The 20320-nt window shown below is 33.4% G+C and overlaps 1 protein-coding gene across 1 annotated transcript; it reads right to left on the bottom strand.

The window, feature by feature from the left end:
* Positions 1-356: 356 nt before the first annotated feature.
* LOC113715978 (uncharacterized) lies at positions 357-1835 on the bottom strand. Its single transcript, XM_027240281.1, has 2 exons — positions 1346-1835; positions 357-1069 (listed from the first exon to the last, which is right to left on the bottom strand). The coding sequence occupies exons 1-2, from the start codon at positions 1833-1835 to the stop codon at positions 357-359; spliced, it is 1203 nt and encodes a 400-aa protein (XP_027096082.1).
* Between the last annotated feature and the right edge of the window lie 18485 nt (positions 1836-20320).

Genomic DNA, 20320 nt, shown 5'->3' with positions numbered 1-20320 from the left:
ATCATAGCACAAAATAGCTCAACTCGATAGTGGTGAAGGTTTGTAATTTGCTGAACTTTTCTTCGAGATCTCCCACTAGTAATGAATATTTCATTCATTTTTGGAATGATGATCTCATGTTTTTCACAAAACAAACAAACTTCATCAAGTAAAAAATCCCATCCATCATCCCTAGTAGCTTGTAATTTTTGCTTGGAAACTTTGACCTAACCCATAGCATTCACAATATCTTGATCCTTCCTTTGTAATGCTTCAAATAGTGCATTCGTTATTCCCATGATTTTCTTCATCAAGTGTAAAATGATTACAAATTCAAAAGATTGCAAAGAATTAAGAAGTTCATATGCTCGACCTTTTTACTCCACCAGACCATCATTTTCAATTATCAAAAGAACATCTATTACAGAATCATACATAAGAACCAACTTTAACAACGAGCCAAAATGTGAACCCCAACATGTATCACAAGCTCTTTGAAGGCTAGTTTCTTGATTTAAGCCTCGACCACTCACAAGATCTCCAGTCATTAGATCATCGACGACTTTCTTAAGGCATTGTTCTTTAAGAATTTCTTGTCTTTTAGATGAACCTTCAAGAACATGCACTAAGGTAGACAATGTATTATACATAGAAGAGACTTGGACATGTTTCTTTGCAACCCTTACAAGTGACAATTGCAGCTGATGTGCAAAACAATGAATATAATATGCAAAACCATTTTCCTTCATGATCAAAGTTTTTAAACCATTGTATTCACCTCGCATGTTACTAGCACCATCATAACCTTGACCATGGATTTGTGATATGCTCAAACCCTGCTTTGAAAATAAAACATCAATTGCTTTCTTAAGTGAAAGAGCAGTAGTATCTCTTAAATGTAGAATACCAAGAAAATGCTCAATCACATATCCATGTGAATCCACGTAACGAATAACAACTGCTAATTGCTCCTTTGTTGATGCATCACGAGATTCATCACATAAAATAGCAAACAATCCATGTCCAATGTCATTTACAATAATGCTTGTAGTCTCACTTGTCAAAGCATTTGAAATATCCTTTTGAATATCTGGAGCAATGAGTTTTTGGGGACATTTTCAAGAACAACCTTTTTTATATCATCATTATCTCGCAAGGAAGTGCAAAAGCTCAAGAAAATTTCCCTGATTTTCAGAGATATCAGATTCATCATGACCACGAAAAGCCAAACCTTGGTGTAGGAGAAATCTAGCACAAACTATTGAGGCTAATAAACGAGTCCGATACTCAGTCTTCATTTTCTCTGATTACTTAAAAAATGCCACTTCGATGTGCTGATTTTGATTTAATAAACTTTGACATTTACTCCACCTCAGATTGTATGCGCTATTAGGACCACCAACATGAACATCAAATCTATCCTTTTTTTTCCAATTTGTGAATCCTTCCTTAATGAAACTATCACCACCAGATTGTTCGCCCACATCTGGTCTATATAGATAACAACATAAGCAATAAGCGGCATCTTTTTCAATACTATATTCTAACCAATTCTTGTAATCATCAAACCAGCCGCGAACAAATCGACGCATCTTTTTTCCTATCTTTCTTTGTGGAAAAACATGCTCACGAAGTTGACATGGTCCCTTTTGTAAGTAATATCTCCGAATTTCATCTTGAAGGTTTGGATGATAATCCCCAATTTTTTTTCTTTGGGCTGGATCAGCAGGTAATTCATCTAAGTTAATCCCCATGCAACTTCTTTTATTGTCTTTTTTTGCACTTTCATTATCCTTGGCTTCTTCTTTATTGGATGATTCTTTTTCCATTGATTTCCTCTTGAAATATCTCTCCATAGCTAAAGAAATTAAAATCAATAAATAAGGTACTAATCCAATTAAAATATTAAATGTACAATAAAATCTATCCAAGAACTATTTCACAAGTTAAAGTTATTTATTAAATGACTTATTTATTCATTACTATATCATATCATTAATCACAACATATGAACCTAATCAAGTTAATTAGACAAAAGGATCCATACAAGAATAATTTAAAAGTTAAAATATATGTCAAATGACCCTCTATTCATCATTACATTAACTCCAATATAAGAAACTAATGAAGGAAAATAAAAAATAAATTATAAATCCATAAAAGCACCATTTCACAAGTTAAAATATTTATCAAATAACCCATTTATTAGTTATTACATTAACTAATCAATTTTCAAATTTCTTTAAAATAGTTATAGTCTCATGCTCTAGAAATATATTTGCAAACAAATTCAAACTAATAATAATAAGAAGTAATTGTTTAGAACCTGATTTTGATGGTCTCCTAAGGTTGGTGAAAAGAGTTGCAAATCAGTGGCGGAACCAGGTCCCAGAAGATCAATTGATTCTGGTGCAATCTCTAAATCAGATGAAGTGATCAAGAGAAAAAGTAACAAGCTTGGTTGTGGAAGAAAAAACGGCTCTCGATTATGGCCCTGTTGGGGGAAAAATGGGGGACCAAACTCCAGAGGAGGAAAGGAAAATTGGGGAGCGGGGACAAAGGAAGTAAATTATATGATTGGATGAAGTGATAAAAAGAAAAAATAGTTAGCTTGGGTGTGGAAGAAAGAGGGGCCGTCGGTTGTGAAGGGAAAATGGGGGACCAGAGGAGGAAAGGAAACTTGGGGAGTGGGGACCAAAAGGAATGACTGATATAATTGGTACTTGGCCCTGTTGGGGGGAAATGGGGGACCGGAGGAGGAAAGTGAATGATATAAATTTTGTGACTCATTCTTTCACAGTTTTTCTAAATAAAACTCTGGGGACTCCTTTAAAATTATGTCAAAATTGTATAAGTATTATAGAAATTTAAGGGGGGGCATTGGAGCCACAGCCCCCACCTTAAATCCGCCCCTGAGTTAAATCCACATTAAGGTGTTTCATGAGAGGACAAAACACATTGATGTGAAATTTCACTTCATTCGAGATGCTATTGCTGAGGGGAAAGCTCTCGTTCAGAACATTAATATCAAGGAGAATCCTGCTGATATGTTGATGAAACCTCTTCCAATTTACAAGTTCAAGCAGTGCTTGTACTTGATTGGTATTCGTTATTGGTGATTTAGGCAAATTGGAACTTATGTGGAGAAGGTGGAGCAGATTTGCAATTGTCGATGTTGAGGACACACCAAGATGAAGATTTGTTATGTGTGATTTTGTCCTTTATCATGTTTTGTACAAGGGAGTCTTTCCCTTAGTTGGTTCTAAATAGAGTGCGCCTGTGATGAGATTAAGTACGCATCAAACCAAAAGAGTTTTAGTAGGTTATTTGGACCTTTGAGTTATTAAGTCTTTTGTTAAGTAAAAATATTTTGGACTCTCTTATGTTTTGATATTAGGTGTTTTTTGGATCTAAAAACACTTTCCTAAGGTTTTTTTTTGTACTTTCATAGCGGAATTCTACTCTTCTTCCGCTCATGAACGTAGGTCAATTTAGTCAAATCATATAAATTCTTATGTTCGTGTTTCATTTATTTTTGCTTTGTTATTTGTTTTGGAATTGTCAAGAACCCTTTCACCAATTTCCTGGGGTCAAACCTAACAGTTGTTACTTGGTCTAATATTCAAACAATGATACAAGAACAGATACTCATAGTGTATTGATAAAGTTAGTCCCAACTCAGCTTTTAGTTTGTTACTTGGTCATTATTAGCTAAATGTGATAAACCTATTAGTTGTGGTTATTTCTTGTTTTACAATATTCGTGAAGACTGGAGCTTCACAACACAAGCATTTCAAACAAGAATGGATAAAGTCTATGAACCAAGAATAAGAATTGACAATATCAAGCAAGACGTATTAAGCTGAAAGTGGTATCATCATGCAATTGGTTACTTCTACCTCCCAGCTACATAACCTTTCGTGAAGTATGTAGGCCCTAATAAAGACAGAAATATTGCCAATAAATGAAAACATAAAGCCTGAAAACCTTGATACTATTAATTTCATATAAAGCAAATAAAGGTTGTCTTGGCTATGGAATCCTAATGATGCCAACAGCGCAAATCATTTCCTTTGAATGGGCTTCCTGCTTACATGACCCTAAATAAATCCCATCCATTAGGGTGTTCTCAGATGTTCTGGAAGTTGGATGTTCATTTGATAGTTTTGATAGCTTTGTTCAATGCATTAAGTTAACAGAAAACACAATGACAATATAATGTTAAAGTCACTAATTATGGCTATGCCTACCAATTGCATGTACTGTTTTAGTTTGTTAAAGAAACTATAATACATGTCTAAGAAACTGTGTAAAGAGATTTGCAAGAAAATGGCTGACTATTGGTGGAGTAGTGATGATGAGAAGCAAAAAATGCATTAGCTGGAATCAGCTGTGAAGATCTTAGGAAAGTGGGGACATGGGTTTCCATGATCTTCAATAGTTCAATACTGCAATGCTGGCCACACAACTATGGGGGGTTTAGACCAAACCAAATCTTTTGATTCGCAAAGCGATAAGAGGTAAATATCTCCCAGACAAGCCAACACTTACTATTGAGGTTCCTAAGAACTCCTCATGGATATGGCAGAGTTTATTGAGTGCAAGAAAGTTACTTCAAGTAGGACTCATAAAGAGAGTATCTAAAGCAAAATTGACCAAGGATACTGATATCATGCTATCAAAAGCAAACCATCGAACATCTAGCAAGCAACAATAAAATAAGAGGAAAACATACCTAAATGTAGAACTCCGTAGCCTTGCTTTCTAGATAACTCTTCTTTTCCTACATACCAAACACCAAAAGAAGCAATTAAACTTATGAGTACTAAAACAAAATCAATTAAAAGACAAACAATAAGCAAAATATTATTGATATATAGAACATAAAAGAAGAAAATTCATACAAATTGATAGAAAGAAGAGCACACAGTGTATAACCAAGCAAGATAATATGATTATTTCTAGTACACATCCCTTATCTTGAGAAATATGAAGGGGGAAAGAAAGCCCTCTAATTCTTATGTGAGTTCCCTTCTTAATTAGCCTCATGAAATCCAACTTATAATTATTATTGTTAGGAAAACAACCCTAAGAAAAAAATGACCAAGGCCAGAGGACAATTTATAAAAGGGTTAGATCAGAATAAACCTCCCTTATTGATAATTAGCTCCATGCTGTCCTTGAAGAGTTTTATGGAATAGCTTCTAGGGAAATATAATTCTTGTGGTTGGGAGCTAATTGAAAAAGCCAATCGATGTGGATCAAAAGAAAAAGGGGTAGTGAATCTAACTTTGGTTCTTTACTCGGCTAACATGAGCTCAAAATGAATCATGCAGAACACTAATATCTTCCTTTTCACCAATAAAGGTCATAAATTTAAAATGGGGAAATCCTAAAGTCCCAATCTTGAGGGGAAAAAGGCAAGTGAAACATAATAAAAAAAAAACAAAAGGAAGAAAGCATACTAGATGAAGAAATCACTAGAGCAAGAACCAAATAACAACTTGTTGTTTTCTCTGTTATGGCAAAGGAATAGCGATGTTCATTGGGAAAATTCAACAAATGGGGCACTAAATCCATCCTTTCCTTCATCCCTAGGTTAATTTATGGCTAAAACTAGATCAAGTACATTTGAAAAGAAAGAAATGTGGGAAAGCTGGTTTGGATAGGAAAAATTAGAGAGGAGATAGTGGCAGTACCGATACAACAACTGAATTAGCCAGTGAACCCAGTAACGTCGCATCAATCAACTGGTTTTTTGCAAAGTTGAATTACATTAGGGTTTAATGAAAAATGATCTAACAGCTGTAATGGAGTATTTAATGTTGTAAAACTAATCTAATGATGATGAATTGGACAACACTCCCATTTTATCTAATAATTAAATTCAAAAAAATTATTGGGATAAAAAAGGACACGGGCTGGACTTATTTGGTTTTGCTAAAATTGCTAATGAGTCGGGTCAAGTCAAGTTTTGGCCTAATCGACTCAAGTCTCAACTCAATTTTACTAAGTTTGAATTCGAATTCGATGAACTCTCAATGTAAAACTTGAACTCGAGTTCGGCCTCAAATTAAAGTCAAGTCAAGCTTGATTATATATATATATATATATATATATATATAATCGAGCAGTTGACAAACTAATGAGTTGAGTTTTTCTATGCTTGAACTTAGCTCAAATTTGACTCAAGTTCGATGTTGACTGAATTCGAGTCAAGATTTGACGGAACCAATTTAAGAGCTCTCGCAAGCGGCTTCATTTATTTGCAATACTAGGTTTGGCATGAACAAAAGGGAAAAAAATGCACTAGGGTAAGAAATATTAGAACCATGTCACTTGTCAAGCTATTAGAAAGCCACTTGGCAAGAAAAAAGGCAAAGAACCAAACCACCCTTCTTGCTATTCTAGGTTTGGCATGAACAAAGAAAAAAAAAAGATGTGCAAGGGGTAAGAAATATTAGAGTCATGCCATTTGTCAAGCTATTACAAAGCCACATGGCAAGAAGAGAGGTAAATAACTAAACCTCCATTCTTTCTTATATACAGGGTAGATATAGGAATTTCGTCAAAGGGGAAGTGCCAATTAGTTATATAATGTTCATTGTTTGTGTTACACATAGATAAGAGCATTGTATGTAGTTGGAAGAAACAGAAGTTTTTTCATTTATTAATTTGTATTGTGCTTTTGGCTTTGAGATTTTTTTTAATCAAAACTTTGATGGAGCTACAGTTTATAGCAATTAGGGCATTTCATCGATAGATTTTAAGGTTAGTCATTGTAGAGAACTGGTTGGTTTGTTAGGTTCATAACATAGAGTACCTATAATAACAACTTGTGTTTGCTGATGCTTTTGTAAGAATCTTGTCATTGTGGTAATATGGAGTGTGACTACATGATTTTATATTGGGATTTTTTTTGTTGTCTTGTACCATATTGGATGTGACACATATGCACTACTCTACTTGTATACCAATACTCATGATGGAATATTTTGTGCTTCTCAGCTCATTCTAAATGGCATATTGCAATAGCTAGAGCGACTTACAAAATTGTTATGGAAAGAAATTATGTAAACAATGATTACACTATCATCACTCATGAGACCAAGTATTTGAATCCAGTACTCCTCAAGCGCGTAGTCTAGATAAAGTATTCAATCTATCATTACATAGTAACAAAGGACAAAAGCAAACCAAGCACTAATTCAACAAACCAAATAAAGTTACACCAATAAACACCATGATACTAAAGTTGAAGCATCTGTGATATAGGTGTGACAGTGAAAGCATGAGAATTCTCATTCGATTCGAACTAATTATTTGGCAAACTTAATAATAGCTTTGACAATTTTATTTAGACTGTATTTGATATGGAATGAAAGGGTTAGACAATCTTATTTGGAGTTTTTTCATTGGCCAAAAACTAACTATTAGGCTAGATAATTATTAGTTGGCTGGGACTGTGATAAAATTTTTCGTGAAAGTATCATTGCAATAAAAGAGGCAGAACACCGACCACGAACTTCTCTCTAAGCTTTTCTCTCTAGTATAGTCTTACCCTTTTCTGAGTAAGAGTTTTCAAACAAATCCAAAATTTTTAAAAATTCAAAACTTTAAACCTCTCAAATTCTATAGTCCCGAACAACCAAATAGTTTAGAGCATAGTTATTAAACCCTGCCCGGGAAGGAACTAGATGAAGGAGGTAGGTCAGTGGGTGACTGGTGGAACCAGTGGATCACTAAATCTATTTAAATATTATGTTTCATAATTTTTTATATAAGATATATGATATAAATTGTAATAAATAATGCTATAGCAAGTGCCCACGTAATTTAATTCACTATAGAATAATTTATTCATATAAGAATCAATAAAATATAAATTTATTTAGTAATCCACCAAACTTCAAGTGTAAAATTTTATTTGTATTTAGTGTAATTATCTAACTTATTTACGAATTTTAAGTGCAAAAAATTATTAAAAACAATATTTGTCTTTAAAATAAATTATGTAATACGTTATTTTTTAAATCTATTTTATAACTTATAGAGTTTGGGAGGTCATAAGTTTTTATTAAAAGATTCCAAATAAATTTATTTTAGAGAAATAAAAAAAAAAGATAGAATTGACAAAATATTCATATATTATAAGAAAGTTACTCTATTAACATTTGTTAAGTGGCTTGGTGGTAACTATGCTCTAGTTATAATCTTTAGGTCCCAAGTTCAAATCTTAGCAAAAGTTAACTAAATTTTTTTCCATAAAACCCGATTCGTGAACAAAATCGGCTGGGTTCCGGTTTAATTTGGTTGAACCGCCTAATTATTGACCAGTCAACGGTTCTTATGCTTAAACGGTCTAATTAGAAACCCAGTCCAACCCAATAACCGGTTCATCGGGTTGATTGATTCAACCGCCGGACGAGGTCGGGTTTAATAACTATGGTTTAGAGTCTAGCATTCTAGTGTCTTCCCTTCTTTTAATTTAGATGCAGATTGATCCCTTGACAAATTTGGACTGGTAGTAGAGCTACCTACCCGCTTTATTAGATGCGGACAGTCAGGATCTTCTACTAAAAATAGGTCTTCTCCTTTATTTTTGCTATTTTCTCATTTATTTTGCATTTTTCTATCTTTCTTTTGGTCTCGTGGCTTTTAATGTAATAGAACTGGTTTTACAAATCTCATCCAAAGGTTGTGGCTGATCTACTCGATTTGGTAGAGATTTATCAACTAAGGAAATAGAGGGAATAAAGTAGAGTTGGGAAGATAGAATCAAACATTAATGAGTGTAAGTTGAGCTTGGCAGAGAGAATAATGGGAAAAAAGTGGCCAACTTCACAGGGGTTAAAACTACTACAACCATGTTTGGGGGGGTGTCCAAGACATTTGGTGGTCACTAAATTAGGCCTGAATATCTTCCAATTCAATTTTTAGGGAGAGAAGAACAAGGATAGGATGCTAAATGAGCAACTATGGGTTATTGATAATCAATTGTTGGTAGTGAAACCATGAAGTGCTTGAATGGATAAGGACAGGGAGACCTTTATGATCTTACATTTATGGATCCAAGATTAGAATTTACCAATCCACTGGTTAAGCAGAGCAATAGGGTTCAAAATTAGAGAGATATTCAATTCAGTTAAGGATGTGATTATCCCACTTGGAGGAGGGAAGGATGGAAAGCACATGAAGATACTAGTAGAGGTCAACATATCTTAACCTTTGATTAGAGAGACCATTGTAGAGCACGATAGTGAACCGATTTGAGTAGAATATAAATATGAAAAGAGCCTGAACTTTTTCTACAACTGTGATATTATATGGCATAGTGACAAAAGATGCCAAATAGTCGATGTGAGAGGCAAAATTAGAGAGAAGAGCAGTTTGGGGCATAGATGAAAGCAAGGAATATGATTTCATCTCCTCTCACGAGGTAGAAGACACCAAATAGGACGGAAAATGAGTTGGTGGTAAGAGAAGGTTCGAGTGAAATAAGATACAGGGAATAACATGGGGAAAAGGTCATCAAACAAGTGGAAAAGGGATATGAGAATACCATGGGAAGTCAAAAACAATAGGGGATAGGGATCAAAACTAGCATTGTTAATAGGAGAATTGGGATAAGGTGCAGACAAAGAATTAGTAGGTAGAGAAAGATAGGAGAGATGGAAAGCTAAATGTGCAGAAACTAATAAACAACTGAATGGTCCAGTGGAAGAAAGATGGTAAGGTTCTAATGGGAAATAAAGGAAGCGACAACAACCCAAATGACAAATGTAGAACCAAGGAGGATAAACAGATTCGAAGTAAAGTAAATAAGAGACAGAAAGCTGAGTAGATTAGCAGAATGATGGAACATGAAAAGTGACAGATAATGATATATGGTAAAGAAAATAGAATGCCAAATATGCATGGGGCAAGGAAAAGAGGAAGACAGCTTAGAATCTTTTCAAAATCAGTATGTATATCTCTAAAAGAAATGATGTAATAGCAAAATATGTCCAGGATAGGAGGAAAGAGGAAAAGGATGAAATGATGGAGGTGGATTTATCGAAACCTCACAGATGCAAATGGGGAAGTTGAATTAGGAGGATGATACATAGAGTTGAGAGATAGAGACAAGCATAAAAAAGCCTCCACATTCTAAATGAGGACTGCGGCGTGGAATTGTTGAGGTGCCTGGAACCCCTTGACAATTCTCCAACTAAAAGGGTAATTAAACTCTATATCTCGAGGTTGGTTTTCCTAAGTGAAACAAAAAATCAAAAAAAAGTTAATGAAAAATGTCAAAAAAAGATTAATCTTTGATGAATGTTTTGCGATAAATTTAGTGGTCCGGCTTTTTTTGGAATAACAGTATTAATGTTTTTGCTATGGAGGATTCATTTTTCATATTAAAGCACATATTATGGACCATACTGACCAAAATTATTGGTATTTTGTTGGTATCTATGCCAATACGAATGTTCAGGAAAGAAGGAGAAAATGAAATTTTTTGAAAAATAGAATGCATAAATGGGGTTAAATGGGTAATGGTGGAAGATTTTAATGATATTTTATCAAATCAGGAAAAGTGAGGAGAGAGTGTGAGACATGAGAAAAGTTTAATGATTTCAGAGGATTTGTAAATAATAATGATATGGTAGATCTGGGCTATGAGGGAGTGCCACGGACTCAGATATCTCAGTGGAAGAATAGAAGAAAAATAAAAATAGAGTCTGGATAGAACTTTTGTAAGTCCAAATTGGCTTCAAATTTTTGAAGTGTAAATATAGAAAATGAAGCATTTGGTCATTGCGTGTTAGTGATAAATACTAAGCCAAAAATGAGGAAGGGAACTAGAAGATTCTTCTTGGACAAAAAATGACTTCAGCACCTGAAGGTCACAAATATTGTGAAGGACGCATGAGCGAAGAGCCAAATAGGACCCTATATGTTTAAAATTAAGAGAAAAATCAGAGTTTATAGAATGGCATTACTAACTTGGAACAAGAGGAACGGTAGCAACACAAGTGTGGAAATAAAGAAATTGAAAGAACAAATTCAAAATGCAAAATATCAAAGGACCAACATAAGAGAGACAAAGCGGCAGAACTAAAACTCAACCTAGGAAAAGTATACAAAAGAAATTTATTGAGCATAAAAATGTAGAGTTAGATGGCTTTAGGAAAGGACAAGAATACATACTCTTCCATGCAAGCATGGTGAACAAAAGAGGAAAAGACAACATCACATGTCTGTAAAACTTGAGAATAGACTGGTGCAGAGCAGAATAGGAACTAAAGCAAGAAATGAACAAGTTCTACCAAAACATATTCTCCACTTCGACTCTAATAGACTTCAATGAAGTGCTAGAAGGAATCCCTTGTATAATCTCTCTGATCAAATGAATAGAGAACTGATAAAACCTATGGAAGAGGTTAAAGTAAAAGTGGATCTAGTTTCTATGCATCCCAATAAAACCTTTGGTTTCGATGGCATGTCCCCTCCATTTTTTCAAAAATTTTGGTGTATATTTAGCAAAACTATAGTTATCACTTTTTGTCTAAAGGTCAATTGCTCAAACATATAAATAAGACAATGATTACCCTAATTCCAGAGTAGAGGCCCTCATAAACCTATCCCAATACAAATCCATACATATGTGCAATGTGTTGTATATACTAATTGTAAAAGTCTTGGCAAATATACTGAAAAAAGTTTTGTCTAAGTGTATCAGCAGTTTCCAGTCAACTTTTGTTCTTGGATGACAAATTCTAGATAATGTGATTTTGGCCCACAAGATCATACATTTTTTGAAAAAAAAAAGAGAGAAAAGGGAAAATTGCTTTTATGACCATGAAACTTAATATGTCAAAGGCATATGATAGAATAGAATGAAAATTTATTAGGAGAATGATGATGATAATGGGCTTTTGGCCAATCTGGGTGAGATGGATTCTGGAGTGCGTATCTATAGTTACTTATTTTTTGTTAACCTTAAGGGTCTATTAGACCCTCTAGAGAGATTAGGCAAGGTGATCTCCTATCATGTTATTTGTTTTTAATTTGTGCTAAAGGGTTATCATACTTGATAAAGAAAACTATTGAAAATAGGTAAATATAGGGGTTAGCATTGGTAGGAACTTTTTTTATTATTTCTAACCTATTTGTTTATATGACTCACTGTTTTGCTCAGTTGGAATGGTTGGAACTCAATAATGCACTGTTTAAGAGTGAAAGGAAATCTATTGTTGAAACATCTTCAGTTGGATTGGTTGGAATTCAATGATGCACTGTTTAAGAGTGAAAGGAAATCTACTGTTGAAACATCTTAGAGTCAAGAAAGCAGAAGTTAGAAACGCCTAGGAAAGATGTGATTTTGTTCAATACAGTTACAACAATATCTTTCCATAGGACGAAAATCAATTTACTGGAATAACAAGAAATAAGAAGGAAATTATATTGTAGGTTTAGAGTTGACAAGAGGACCAAACTAGTAAACCATGCATGGAAGAACTAGCTGCTATTAGAATAGTCTTGATTAGAACTAAAGAATTTAAATGGAAAAAAATTGGTACAATCAGATTGCAAAGTGGCAATAGATATGATCAAAACTGAAAAGATAGAAAATGCAGCCATAGCTACCCTTCGTGAAGATATACAGCAACTGAAAGAGATGATTGAACAATATGTTCCCTCTTTTATCTATAGATTAGGCAATATGTGTGCTTACTCTATGACATAATTTACTGTAAAACTCATGAGAAATGCAGTTTGAAAAAATTATTTTCTCATAGAGTTCAAAATGAGTGCACAATCTAATATTAAGGTAGCAACCCCTATTGTAATATAAATCTTGTATTGTCAAAGTGTTATATATTAATGAATTGTAGTTTGTTAAAAAAATAAGAGAGGCAGAACACTTGATTAGTGAAATTAAGATATGATATGAGAGTACAAGTTGTAGATTCTATGATTACTATAAAAATAGAAAAATAAGGTCGATCTGATTTGGATAGTTCAACCATATGAACTGATCTATTGAGATAAACTATGCTTACTGTAAAACTCATGAGAAATGCAGTTTGAAAAAATTATTTTCTCATAGAGTTCAAAATGAGTGCACAATCTAATATTAAGGTAGCAACCCCTATTGTAATATAAATCTTGTATTGTCAAAGTGTTATATATTAATGAATTGTAGTTTGTTAAAAAAATAAGAGAGACAGAACACTTGATTAGTGAAATTAAAATATGATATGAGAGTACAAGTTGTAGATTCTATGATTGCTATAAAAATAGAAAAATAAGGTCGATCTGATTTGGATAGTTCAACCATATGAACTGATCTATTAAGATAAACTATACTTACTTAAATCGACCTAGATGCTTGACCACGCTGACTTAGGTGATATGCATTTAATAAATCAGTCTTGTGATCGTCGAGATCCCATGAGACAGAATATTACCACTACCTTATCTATTAGGATAAGATAAACTGTGTTTATTCAAATTAATATAAAGGTTGGATGAACTCACCTTATCATCAGTTTTTGGATATGACCTCTGCATAATGGGGGTTGTTAAAGGACCAAAATCTAATTTTCGGGGTCACTCAAACAATCATGTCAATTTCTAAGGTTGATAATTTTAAAAAAGCAAAAGTAGAGAGTTGAGTGAATTTCAGATATTCTACCTTTGATAGCCTATACCTATATTTATAGGAATGAATAAATCATGACTGAATTCTTTGATGATTATCCCATAAGTTCTTGATAAAGATGACTATCGAATGACTATTCCATGTTTTCCTAATAAAGATATTTCTTTAGTGATTATCTCATATTATCAAGTTACTAAAGATAAATTTGATAATTTTTTTACTTATCCATTAATAACAACTCCCATAATTCGAAGTTAAATCTTATTTATAACTTTAAATACAATTTTAGTTTGACTATATCTAACCAATGTTGTTTAGACATGTCTAACATAATTCAACCATATATAATCAATGTAGTTCGGCCATGATATATGTCAGACACTAATATTTTTAAACTTTATAATAACCCCCAAATTTAATATTTTTCAATTCGAAATAAATTCGATCTTTTACCTATGCAAATATATCTTGTTGTCATACAATCTTATGCATATAATTTTAATTAAGAATTCATCAATTGACAATCTTATATAGGTAGATCATTACAAATGATCTAAAAAAATTTAAATTGAGAAATTTAGTTAGATTCTCTAAATTACTCTAATAACTTAATTCAGATCGTCTAAATTACTATGCCAACTTAGTTCATCAAAACTTTAGATAATCAATTTTATAGTGGTGAGCTTAACTCATATGTTATGATCAGTAGTGTGTAAGAATTCTTCTCATAGATTAGCTTGTCACCTTGTGATAAATTTCATAATTCATCATTTTTTAGTGAGCTCTCTAGTTTGACACCTTTTGAGGAGATTTATAGTTCATATTTTGATGAATTCTATAATTCGTTATTTTGTGATCAACTCTGTAGTTCAGTACCTTATGATAAGTTTTATAATTTATCATCTGTTGATGAGTTCTACTCATAATTCAATTCTTTATTTTGTGATGAATTTTTTTTCATGGACTAACTCATGACCTTGCGATGATCTTTACAGTTTTTCATTTTTATTGAGCTCTATAATTCATCATCTTTTGATAAATTCTATAACTTGCCATCATATAATGAGTTTTACAGCTCAACATCATTTGATGAGTTTTGCAATTCGTTATCTTTTGATAGGTTTTGCAATTCATCACCTTTTGATAAGTTTTGCAATTTGTCATCTTTTGATGAGTTATGGTCATAGTTTAATTCATCATTTTGTGATGAACTTTTCTCGTAGATTAACTCATCATCTTGTGATGATCTTTATAGTTTGTCATTTTTTGATGGGTTTTGCAGTTCATCATTTTATGATGATATTTGTAACTTGTTATCTTTTGATGAATACTGTAGTTCATCATTTTTTTTGAGTTCTACAAGTTGCTTTCTTTTGATGAATTTTTTTCATATTTCAACTCATCATCTTGTGATGAGCTTTTCTCGTAAATCAACTCATCATCTTGTGATAATCTCTATAGTTTGTCATTTATTGATGGGTTCTGCAATTTGTTATCTTTTGATGAGCTCTATAATTTGTTGTCTTTTAATGAGATCTACAGTTCGACATTATCTGATGAACTCTACAGTTCGTCATCTTTTGATGAATTTGGCAATTCGACCCCTTTTAATAAACTTTGCAATTTAACATCATTTGATAAGTTCTACAAAAGTGGCGAATTGCAGAGCCCATCAATTTGGTGATTTTCATCTATGTGAGATTGATTCTTTATTTCTTTTCATTATCATTGTATATCAGAACTTATTTTTCGAGAGTTTCAACTCTTTAGTTTTCACCAGGATGAGGTCTGCACATATTTTCTCATCTAATCATCCTATAATTAGATTTTTTATTTTGGGATCTTAGTTTTACAAGTTTCACCTAGATGAGATCAATTCGAATTATCTTTCCTAGTCATTGTATGACTAGAATTTGATTTTCAAGGACTTTAATCACTTCAATTTTTATCGAGGTGATCTCTTTTCTTTTTTTAGCTTTTCATCATGTGATGAGCTCCTCACCTTGTTATTTAGTGATGAGATTTTTAGTGAGATCTTCTTGTTTTCTTTCCAGTGTCTTATGAGAATACTTTCCCATTTGATCTTAATAACAATGGCAAAATGGTTTTAAATTTGAAGGGCATGCTTATAAGATCTCTCTGCATCATTTTTCATGAGAGGAGTACAACTACCAATTCCTATAGACAGCATTAATTGTAAAAACAAAGAAAATTAAGGCCAAACTTATTTGGGTGGTTTAACCAAATGAACTGAATTATTGAGACGAACTATACTTACCTAGATCGACCTAAGTGCATGATCAAGTTGACCTAAGTGATATTCATCTAACAAGCCAACCTTGTAATCGTCGAGGTCCCATGAAGCAAAATATTACCACCACCTCACTTATTAGGATGAGATAAACTTTGTTTGTTCAAACTAATATAGAAGAGGTTTGGCGAACTAGTTTCCTGGTCAGCTATTGAATATAACTTCCATACAAAGAGATTGTCAAAGAACTAGAGTCTAATTTTTGGGGTCACTTCGACGATTAAGTCAATTTTCAAGTTATTAATAATTTTAACAAATGAGCAGTAGAGAGTTGAGTGAATAATATTCTACCTTTGATGGTCAGTACCTGTGTTTATAGGAATGAATGGATAGTGATTGAATTTTAATAAATATGATTATCAAGTGACTATTCCTTCAGTTCCTGATAAGAATAATCTTTTATTGATTATAGGGCTGCAAACGAGTCGAGCCGAGTCGAGCTTTGAGCTAATCGAGCCGAGCCTCGATTAAATTTTACCAAGCTCGAGCTCGAGCTCGACGAGCCGGCAAATTTCGAGCTCGAGCTCGACTCGAATCAAGTCGAGCCGAGCTCGAGCTCGAAAAAAAAATAAAAAATATTTATTTTATTTTTTAAAAAAAATAAAATAATATTTTTTTCTTAATAAATAATAAAATATTAAGGATATATACGTAATTTTACTATAAAAATAAAAAATAAAAAATATATATATAATATACGTAATTTTATTATTAAATAAAAATAAAAATAAAAAAAATATATATATACCCAAGCTCGCGAGCCGGCTCGCGAGCTAACGAGCTTAATATTTTGAGCTCGAGCTCGACTCGAGCTCGATTAATAACGAGCTCGACTCGAGCTTGACTCGAGCCGCTCGCGAGCGGCTCGATTCGTTTGCAGCCCTAATTGATTATCTCATATTATCAAGTTGTTGGAGATAAATTTGGTAGTTCATTCACTTATCCATTAATAACAAATCCCATAATTCAGAGATAAACCTTATCCACAACTTCAGATATAATCTTAATTTGATCATATCTGATCAATGTAGTTTGATCATATATGACCAATGTAATTTGGTCATGTATAACCAATGCAGTTCGACCAGACATATATCAAGTACTAATTATTTTAGCCTCTACAACTGCCAACTGCATCAGTAAATCTCATAACTCTGGTCGGGCCACATGAATTCAACTTAATTTAATATGTTGAAATCAAGATTTTGAGATCTTGAAATTACCACCCACGTCGAAAATTTTGAAATCAACACGTATATCCAACTAAGCTCATGCAGTCTGGTTTGAAATCAACTCTTACATCCAAAATTTTGAAATCAACTCTTGAGAATTGCACATTGGACCAATCAAAAGTGCCTCGAATCCTTATATTTATCACTAACTATTAGGGTTGTCAATTGGGTTCTTTGAGTTAGGTTTGGCAATTGGTGCACTCGGATAAGCCATCAATGGAGCCTCATCCGTCTCTCTCTCTTAATGAGAGCCTTTCTCTCTCTTGCTAAGAGAGCTTTGTCTCCCTTTGGTGGGAATGTGTTTTGAATTTCAAATTTCATCAACTCTCAAAACTTCTTACCGCTTCAAAAACAATAACAACTAATAAACTCCGATCAAAATACAAACTCTAACTATCAATAAATGACTTTCCGAATCACATGATATCCATAACAGCCTAATTAGAAGACAACACCACTTTGCATTTATGAAACCAAAAATGACTTCCCCATCAGTCAGCAAACCTGAGCATTAATGGTTTGGGAGTTTTAATTCTAGTTTCTACCCCTTCTTTACTTTATTTAATTTCTATTCACTGCCTAGATTTTGTTTTTGTCTGGTTTTACATGTAACTTTTTTTCGTTTTCGAATAGCTAATTTTTTATTACATTACTTTTCTCTGAAAATATATTGTTCTGTTTTGACAACATAATCCACAAATTGGATCTAGTATTCTGACATCACTATGTTGTATTCGGGACACCTAAAGGACCTCAAAAATGGCAGATAACGTTACTTATGCATTCCAGAGGTTTGACTTAAACTCTGAGGAGTAGGATGGAGTAGATCTGAGTATAAATAATATTCAACAGAGTGTCGAGAAATGCCAACTAAGTTTGGTAGGGAAAGTAATAGGGGAGAAGGTTGCAAATTTCACTGGGATTAAGAACTTCACAACTCATATATAGGGATATTCAAGAAATTTGAGGGTAACGGAGCTAAAGGCCAATCTCTTGCAATTTCATTTTGAAGCTGAACAAGAAAGAGATAAAACCTTTTATGGCGGTCCATGGGTTATGGATAATCAGCTGTTAGTTATCAAGCAATAGGAAGAAGATATAGAAATGAAAATGGAAGTTTTTAATATTACCTTTTTGTGGGTACAAATCTAGAATATGCCGATTCATAGGATGAATAAGCCAGTTGGGTTCAAAATAAGTAAGATTTTTGGATCTGTACGAGAAGTAATAATCCCAACTAGGGAAAAAATAAGAAGACACGTGAATATATTTGCAGAAATTGACATCTCAAAACCATTGGCAAGAGGAACAAGAGTCAAGCTGAATGGGGTACAATAGTGAATTCAATTCAAATATGAAAAGTGCCTGGACTTCTGTTACTGATGGGAAATCATAGGCCATGGGGACAAAAATTGCAGCCATGAGGGACAATTCAAGCACAACCTTAGAGAGGACCAATATGGAGCCTGAATGAATGCTGGAAACATCATGGCATTACCTTTAAAAAATAGACCAATGGGGTCTAGTGAGAAGAGTAGTGTGAAAGGGGTGAAGCAAGACAAGGAAAAAAATGACACATATATACCAAAAGAAAGTAAAGACTTCAGGAAAAAAAAGAAAGGGAGAAAGTCAGGTAGTTTGTGAAACAACTAGAGAGACAAGGATTCAGTATAGCACTGACTTGGCAAGAGGAGAAGTGGTAGAATTAAAAGAAGCAAATAAGGAAAGGATGATTGAACAGTGCATGAGTCAAAAGGAAGATAATAAAAAAAAGGACAATATGCAGATGCCATGTGTCATGACAACAGCAATTCCAGAGCTACAAACACAGCTTCCAGAAGCAAAAAAGAGAGGGTTGAGAAAATGAACCTAGATGAACCAACACCCCAAGAGGAGAAGCAGGAAAAGGAAAGTGATAATGAAAGTGGTTGGAGAGCAACAAATAAGGAGAACATCCCTAACCAAGTACAAATCAATAAAAGGGAACAAGAGGAAAAATGCAAGAAGTTTACAAGAAAGACAAGAATGCCTCTGGGAACTATAGTCAACACAGGGATGACTAATGTGCCAGGAGGAAAGAGGAAAACCAATTGCTCGGATGAGGATGTAGAGATGGTTGAGAGAGGACAGGAACAAGCAAAATATAAATATTTGAAAGTAGATCAGACCACTATATCACAGGCTGAAAAAATGGAAGCTATTCCCTTACGTCTCCACAGTCTAAATAAAGGCAGTGATGTTGAACTGCTGACGTACAGGAGGCCCCTTAGTAATTCCCCAACTGAAGGAGGTAATCAACCTCCACTCTCCAAGTTTAATTTTCCTGTGTGAAATAAAAAATCAAAAAAAGATTATGGAAAAGATTATGAATAGAATAAAATTTGAGAATTATTTTTGTTGTTGATGCTATTGGTAAAGCTAGTGGATTAACATTATTTTAGAACAACGAGTTGAATGTGGAGTATGTTAATAGTGGAGGTTTCTATGTTGAAATTAAGATAGTTAATATGAACAAGCAGGTCAGCTGGTGGTTTATAGGTCTATATGCAAGCACTAATGATGAGTTAAGAAGGGAACAGTGGAAAATAATAAATTAGGTAAAAGAAAAAAGGGGTGACAAATGGATGATAGTAGATGACCTAAATGATATTGTCCAATGACGAAAAAACGGTGGTAGGAGTAGACCAAAAAGTAGCTTAAGAGATTTCAAAGATTTTTGTGAAAAATAATAAATTGAATGACATTGGATATGAAGGACTACTCTCGACATGTTCAAATCAATGGGATGGAAAGAGGCTTATACAACAAAGATTGGATAGATGTTTTGCAAGCCTAGGATGAATTCAACAATTTTAGGAGGCAATATGCACACATATGCATAAGGAAGCTTCAGATCATTGCATTTTACTACTCTCTACTAAACCAGCACAGAGAAGGTACAAGAAGGGATTTTACTTTGATTAGAAGTAGACATAGGAGGAGGAAGCAAAGGATGTGGTATCAAGAGCTTGGATTAAAAATTATCAAGAATCTAGATTTTTCAAGGTGACAAGGAAAATTAAAACATGCAAAATAGCATTGATGGAATGGAGTAAAAGAAGGAAAAGCAATTTAGGAGCAGTGATTCAATAGTTCAAAAAACAAATA

Source organism: Coffea arabica, chromosome 11c (assembly GCF_036785885.1).
Source record: "Coffea arabica cultivar ET-39 chromosome 11c, Coffea Arabica ET-39 HiFi, whole genome shotgun sequence".
Taxonomy (NCBI): domain Eukaryota; kingdom Viridiplantae; phylum Streptophyta; class Magnoliopsida; order Gentianales; family Rubiaceae; genus Coffea; species Coffea arabica.
Note: the sequence above shows the minus strand (reverse complement) of the source record. Positions and strands in the feature narration are given on the sequence as shown.